Genomic DNA, 8,170 nt, shown 5'->3' on the forward strand with positions numbered 1-8,170 from the left:
TGCCCGAGATGTCCTTGTGACTCCGGCCACTTGTCCACCCACAGCTATTCTCTTTCTGATTGCCTCTTTCTCCGCCAATATTCACCTTTGGCTTGTGTCCTCTTGCAGCTGGTCGTACGGCGTGTTGCTATGGGAGATCTTCACTCTGGGAGGATCGCCGTACCCTGGCATCCCTGTCGAGGAGCTCTTCAAGCTGCTCAAGGAGGGCCATCGAATGGACAAACCTGCCAACTGCACTCATGAACTGTACGTCACTGAACACACTCACCTCAGCTCGAAACCTTCAATAAACTTTCATTCTACAGCGAACGTTCACTAATGTCTCTCGCATGGCACCGTCTTGTGCGAGAATAGAATTGGATAAACCTGCGATGTGTGCGTTTTTTTTTTTTTTTTGTTAGGTGAATCCCTTGTGTTCAAAATATTTGTCTTGAATAATCACTGAGATCTTAAGTAAGGAATACAACACCGGACATGCTTTTATTGGAAAACGGTCTGGTGTGATGCAGCTCAATGCTGAGTGTTTTATTCCTCTACCTTGCCAACAAATACAATTTTTCATGAGTCACAGAACGACACGTCGTCCGTTTTATCCAGTCGGATTTATTACTGTCTGCGAGACAAGTTACAGCAGCGATAAACTGTTATTCCCTCACCGGCCTCTCTTTTTTTTTTTTTTTTTGTTGACATTAATAAGACAAAAATTGTTTGTCTTATTGCCAAGAAACCACAAATAAGTCTTCTCCTGAAGTCTCTCCCATGGTGAAAAGCTTTAAAGCTGTTTAGCTCTGACTGTACCAAAGAATTAGCACTGCTCTATAAAAAATACAAAATAAACTTAATATCTCATTGTAGAAAGCATCGCTATAGCAACAGCTGTGTTTTTATACTTTGTTAATTAAAATTGTAGATTGGATTATAGGGCCAGACAAGTCCCGGTGAATTCGCTGTTCCCACAGAAACAATAAATTATAATGAGACTATAAATGTAAAATAAATCTGATCTGATATAGAAAATTAATTGACATTTCTGATGAGATTCGAAAAGAAGAATAGAAAAAAAAGATAAACCACTGATCCAAGCTATTTAAACTGAATATTAATTTCCATAACAAAATAATTATTAGATTTATCCATGGCCGATCCTCACTTGTCAGACAGCAGACAACAACTACGAACCTCGGAGGCCAAAACTATCACAGGTGCAGTGTAATATGCTCAGAGGAAAGTGCTGTCCGTCTGCTTCTACCTGCATGAGCTCACAGATACCCACGATTGTTGGTGTAACTGATAAGGTAGAGAGAGAGTATTGTACCGCTTTCCCCAGAGGGAATGCTTAGTTTTGTCCTTTACTCTCCTTCACTACTAAGATATCTCACTATCGCTTTTCTGTTGCACCGTTTAGAAGGATGACATTCTGACATTTATGTTCGGATCCACTACAGATACATAAAGTTATACTGTACATACAGTGTAGTGTACACATACCGTATTAATTCTTTCAATTAGATTTGACATCGACATTTCAATCATATCATCATTATTTACCCTCTTTAAAAAAAACTGAATCAGTTTATACACTACTGTATACTGATGTACTGATGAACTATGCTGTAAATATTATATAATATGACGTTATTTTCTGAATTAAATCCATGCTACTTCTGTCCTACTGTTAGGTATATGATCATGCGTGAGTGCTGGCATGCTGTTCCATCTCAGAGACCCACGTTCAGACAGCTGGTGGAAGATCACGATAGGGTTCTCTCCATGACGTCAACTGATGTAAGAGTGTCCGCATATTCTCTCTCTCCATCTCTCCTCCTTTGCTCTCCCGCTATTATGTTACTACTCAGTGCCTCAGAGATCTACTCAGCTGTTATGTATTAAAAGAAACCCCAGCATTTATGTGTGTGTGTTTCTGTGTGATCTCTGCAGGAGTATTTGGATCTCTCAGTACCGTTTGAGCAGTACTCCCCCACCTGTCCAGACTCTAACAGCACCTGCTCCTCCGGAGATGACTCTGTGTTTGCTCATGATCCCCTGCCTGACGAGCCATGCCTCCCTAAACACCACCACAGCAACGGCATCATACGGACATAAAGGCTTCAAAGACGACGGCAGCAGTAGCGTTATACGGGTGTGAACAGCTTAAACACGACAGCGGACATCAGCACCCAAATATCCATCGTAACAACGGCATTATGAGAACATAAACACCCTTAAGAGGAAGTCGGAGAGGGCTCAGGGGTCAAGGAGAGGTCACTTTTTTAATCCCCTGATGAACATCTAGATAAGAGGAGGCTCGGGTGTTCCACAGCAATGTTCATGTCTCAAACTAAACCGCTCGGCGAGGTTCGAACGTGAAAAAAAGCCGAGTGTACACTTCATTAAGGCTACCATTGCGACGTGTCCTCTTCCTCATGCCCTTCTTCCGATTATAAGCTGACATTCTGCTTTTTGAAAATCATGCTTTTTTTTTAAAGAGAATTCCTATTTTTCTACTCTGAAAAACAAACAAGTTTTTCCTTTAACGCTTGGCAATTTGAAAGTTGAAACCATTCCGTGCCTGTCGAACAAACACAGAACCAGTGGAACAGTGAGGACTTCTTATACAGTAGCTACATATTCGAGTGACACCCCACGTGTCATACCATGTAGGACAACTTGGAACTGATGGGAAAAAAACAGTTGATTGCGTCAAAATCAAACTTAAACCATTGCTTTCAAACATATGGCCAGTTCTGTTTTGTTTTTGTTTTTTTAACGGTTATTTCTTTCTTTTTATTTTCATGAGAACTTCTGACATGCCAATCTCTTAAAGCAGCAGAATCCCAGATGTGAGGTTTGATTTAAGGAAATATAATTGTGCGTTTTGTATGTATCAAAATTTTCTATTGTAAATAGACAGATATAAATATGTATCATATTGCAGTCCACAGCAGTGTATGTAAGAGAAAAGAATTGATTTAAAAAAAAAAAAACTAATAGTTTAAGAACAATGCATTGCAGATGAGCATACATTGTCGAGGTCATGTAAACATTAAATCTTAAAAAGCTAAAAGTTTTATTTGAATTAACATGTATATTTGTAAAGCTATTTATAGACTTAACATAATGATTTTAAGGTCTAAAAGTATAGTCTAGGGTTTTGGTACTGTAAACAAAGGTTTTTCTTTTGTTGTTATTGTTATTGTTGAGTTTCATTTTGTAAGTTATTTACCACAGAGGTACAGCATTTTCTTAGCCAGTGGATTTTTTTTTGTGTTTTTTTTCCCCTTTTATTTTCTTTTGTGTTCCATCTCTTTGTTTACAGTGGCAAGAATGTATAAACACTATTGGCAATATAAGAACCAGCATAATGCCATGAGCCTAGCATTGAACCAGTTCTGAGTTCTGAGATGAAATGCGAATGCCACATGTTTTACATTGTGTTGACTGTGATCTCAGTGTTAATATATAGAATACAAGGACCACACGTGATTTTTCTCTGGAGAAGAAATCGTCAGACTTTTGAGAGCTAAAGAATTCAGCACTTGCCAGAGTTTAATGCAAAAAAGAAACACATTTTAAGCAAAATTATTTGACTACATTTTCTCTTGCTAGCCCTAAAACATAAATAATGCAGCGATTTAAATGCTTCTATTATATTTTTATAACAAACTTAAAGTTACATGAAACAAAACAAAAAAAAGACAGGCTTTTCCAGAGAACGAACACTGTGGTCCTGTATGTCACTCTTTGATATGAAGGAATGCTTTGTGGTTAAAACCCCAAATGGCATCAATTAAGTTAGTAGAAACTATATGGTCAAACCATTTTATGAAAGTGTGTTTTATGAATGCTTTTTCATTTATGCTAAAAAAGGAAAGTGTGATATACTGTGAGGTACCATCACTATATTCATACAAAGTGCCAAAATCTTCCATCTGCCAAACTTTTCTGTAAAATCCGTTAAAGAGTTCAGATTCATTCTTCCTCTTCAAACTGAGAGTGTGTTGCTGATACATGATTGTCTCTTGCTTTGTGAGTCAAACATTGTATTGTGGAAGGTTTGGTTGCGTCTCAGGGTGTCCTTAGACAGTTGTGCATGAACCGGCAATAATGTATAAAGGGACAAAGGAAGAGACAAAGTGATGCACTTGCTGCTAAAACAAGCAAAAAATAATAATAATAATATGTAGAGTTAATATCGAGTGTAAAGCGCTTTCTCTGTGCTGTCAAATTTATTATGATCGGCCCATTTTCTTTTCATCAAGTGCCTGGCCCAAAGGGAGGGTTTGATGTATTGCAAGAGGTTTGAATGTACAGCCACAGCAGCAGAAACATAAGCAGGGTTTTCTTTGAAACTAATTTCGTAAAGCACTTCTTTATAAGTGTTGTTGCTGTTGTTGTTGGATGACAGTGAAGCAAGACGTTCATTAGGAAAGTTCCGCCTCTTTTTCACATTAAGGGAGGCTATTGTCCCTGAAAGGAGGGCACTCTGTGTTTGTTTCACATTTACTTATTGAAACATGCTCTTTCTCCTAAATGCCTCTCCTCCATATGACCTTTAACCTCTGGTTCACCTTCGAAGCCCCCTATACTCTACTACTGAAGGCCCTGCACCCCTACCAGCGCCCTAATGCTGGTCCTTTCCCCACAAATATTTATTGTATTTATAATTTAGTTTGTTTAGGTGTGTATACAACAGTGTTGGGTTTGTGACACTTTTGTAATCTAAGATGGAGGTAGTACCAAGACGTGTTTTTTTGGGGTTGAAGAGGGTTCAATTCCAATGAAAATGTTTACATTCTCTTTCAGACATCATGCTTTTCCCGCCGCTTTTGAACTGGCTGGAACGATTAGCAATATGGTCTAACGGCCACATCATTACTCACGACCTTAATGTGTCCTTTCTTTATAGTTCTATGTGATAGTGCCATTCAGCTCTTATTAGAAAATATTACAGATAAAATACAGTTTTAATTTACAGATTATTACCATGCATTAAGTAGATTTGATATAGATTGATGATTTTAACTAGGAGTGAAAGTGATCTTTGCAGTATTTTCTCATAAATGAAGGTGGTCCAACAGTGCATTCCATGTAGACTTTTGGAGGAATAAAGTTTGCTGAATTAAAGTAGCAGGTCATTCAGACTCATTCTGTTTCTCTCACCTTCTAACATTGAGACGTGCAAAAATAGTTTACAAACGAGTAGACACGAATGCCTTCTTTGCTTCTTTTTTTTCATTTATGTCCCTGCTCTTAGAACATTCCTCTGTATTTCCATTTCACCCACAGCGGTGAACCTACACCTCCATGCTCACGGTCTGTGCCTGACAAAACATTGCTGTTAATTAAAATATTTTCAATAAACACACTACATAAAACTGTGATTTTTCATTTTGTGCACTGTGCGCCAAAGTACTACTGCTTTTATCTTTGCTGTTTTCTACTTTTTTTACAGACTAAACAATGTTTTCCTCATTCCACAAGTTTAACCTTTGATTCTAAATTACAATGGTAAATGTGCCAGTTTTGAAGAAGAAGAACTTGAGTGGCCTGTACAGAGCCCTGACCTACATGTAAGCATCACTGAAGACATTCCTTTCAGATTGCTCTTATTCCTGAATGAGCATATCCACACGGGCCTAGTTAATCAGTGACAATCCAGAGCCAAGGAGCAGACAAATAGGCTAAACCGACCGTCTGATAGCTGCACTGACATATCAGTTTTGTTCCACCATATTGAGACTGTGTCTCTTTCCCAAGCTAAAAAAATATAGATACACTTACAGTTTATTGTATTAACCTAATCAACATAATATTAGACAATACTGACATCACAACCAGCACATTCTTTCTGAAACTTTACTATTTACTAAAACTGTACTATTTAATATTAGATCTCTTACATCCAATGCACTTTCTGTCAATGTTTTAGAAACTTAATATTTATTCAAATAAAAACATTTGGATTAGGCCTAATGAGAACGTAGCAATAAACAAAGCTAGCCTTCCTGGATACAGTTAAATACAACTGCCTGGTTAAACTGATAGTGTCAGTTTATATCGAATAATCCAAGCATCATATAACAATTAGACATAAATATAAATTTCTTTATGCTTTTTGTTATCTTCTTCTTCTTTGTCTTTCGTCTATTCCCTTTCAGGGGTCGCCACCGCGAATCTGCCTCCATCTAACCCCATCCTCTTCTCTCACCCCAACTAACTTCATGTCCTCTCTCAGTGCACCCATAAATCTCCTCTTTGGTCTTCCTCTAGACCTCCTGCTGGACAGTTCCAACCTCAGCATCCTGCTACCAATATGCTCACAATCTCTCCTCTGAACATGTCCAAACCACCTCAATCTGGCCTCTCTGACTTTATCTCCAAAACATCTAACGTGGGTTGTCCTTGTGATGAACTCATTCTTGATCCTATCCATCCTCGTCACTCCCAAATAGAACCTCAACATCTTTATCTCTGCTACCTCCAACTCTGCCTCCTGTCTTTTCTTCAGTGCCACCATCTTATACTAATCTAAAAGATGTAGCCAAAGAAAAATAAATCTCTCTGTGGATTCATCTCATTATTAGGATCGGATTCGTGTTCTAAATTTCCTAATTCATATGCAGATTAATTTTAATTTTTAACCTGTTTGTATCTGTAAACAAGGCATTAAGTTTTGAAGACTTTGATTTTGATGATCTAAGGAGACTGTTTGTGTCTTTTCTAGATTTAATTAGAGATTAATTAGTACATAATATTACCCACTCATAATGGTGGTCACACTCCTCATATAATACTAAAATTTGGATTAAATATCAGTGCTGATGTGACTAAAGACAGGGGCCGTGTCTCGCCAGGGCCGTGTCTCCTTGCTTGTATTGCTTGACTTTATTGCAACTTTTGACACCATTGTAGCTCTCTTCTAGCTCAGGTCTTATTTGATTAGTACTTAGTTAGTAACCTAATATATTGATCTATCCAGTGTAGGAACCTTTGAAGCAGTTCTGAATAAGAGCGTCTGCCAAATGCCTAATGTAAATGGTGAATTCTCTATGTATACTAAGAAAAAGGTTCAGTGATCCACAAGGTTTAGTTTTAAGCCCACTAGTTGTTTTTCTAAACATATGCTTTTTCTAGGTATTCCTAACTTTTCACAAGCATGTTATTAGCTTCCATTGTTATGCTGATGACACAGCTATGTTTTTTGGCAAAGATAAATTAGAGTATGCTAAGTATATTAAATCCTAGCATGCTAAACCATACTTAAGTGTACTTGCAGCCAGACTAATGACTAGTATACATGAAGTTTGCTGTTTTGGAACAACTCATTTTGTACTAAGTGCTTTTAAATGGCACAAAAGCACAATTTCAGGTGTATTAAGTATACTTTTCTGTGGAACAACCTTTAAGTATACTTAGTACACTTACAGTAATATGGCTGTGTGTGTACTAACGTACATACCTGACAGTAATTAATGAAATTTAAGTATATATTTATTGTAATATTAGTACATTACAGCAATTTTTACTGTGTTACAAATACATGATTAATATACCATTAATATATTCTTATTGCAGCAGTAGCATGCTGTTCTACATCTGGCCAATTCCAAGTACTAAAAAGCACACTTTGTGGTTAATAAAAATATACTTTTATTATATCATGCAGTACACACAGTTTTCTCTAATACTGTACTGCAAATATCAGTACAGTATTGATGTAAACAAATACATCAATAATAATAAGGCAGATTTGATTCAGATTTTTAATTTGCATTAGTTAAAGGTTCCAAAAAAAAAATTTTTTTTTAACTGTTAGTTTATTTGTCTTCAACAAAACTTCAGGTTGTCTTACAAACATGTCTGTACAAAGACAGATATAGTTTTGGAATATGTAGTATTAGTTTAAACCTGCTGTGTTGATTCTAGCTGTTACGCACCCTGAAAACAGGCAGAGAGCTACAAAGCATTATACCAGAAGTTAGTACATCGGATTTAGCAATAACACATTAGACAATACATTCTATAGTTCAAACTATGTACTTAATTTTAAACTACCTATCAAAAACCATAAAATCTAACTTATGCCAATGAAAACAGAATAATAAAGATAAAAAGTAACGTACTCAATGATGCAGCTTACAGAAGTGTTTTGATTGGCAGGTATTGCCCC

General features: G+C 36.9%; 1 protein-coding gene across 3 annotated transcripts in view; it reads left to right on the plus strand.

Moving 5' to 3' along the window:
• The window catches only part of fgfr3 (fibroblast growth factor receptor 3), a 37,984-nt gene extending 32,617 nt beyond the window's left edge, over window positions 1–5,367 (plus strand). For all 3 annotated transcript variants that reach the window (XM_053501763.1, XM_053501762.1, XM_053501764.1), the window contains exons 16-18: window positions 109–246; window positions 1,680–1,785; window positions 1,939–5,367. In XM_053501763.1, the coding sequence (XP_053357738.1) occupies window positions 109–246; window positions 1,680–1,785; window positions 1,939–2,103 (409 nt within the window). In that variant the 3' untranslated portion in view covers window positions 2,104–5,367. The remainder of the gene's footprint in view (window positions 1–108; window positions 247–1,679; window positions 1,786–1,938) is intronic.
• Window positions 5,368–8,170: the final 2,803 nt, after the last annotated feature.

This window comes from Clarias gariepinus, chromosome 8 (genome assembly GCF_024256425.1).
Source record: "Clarias gariepinus isolate MV-2021 ecotype Netherlands chromosome 8, CGAR_prim_01v2, whole genome shotgun sequence".
Taxonomy (NCBI): domain Eukaryota; kingdom Metazoa; phylum Chordata; class Actinopteri; order Siluriformes; family Clariidae; genus Clarias; species Clarias gariepinus.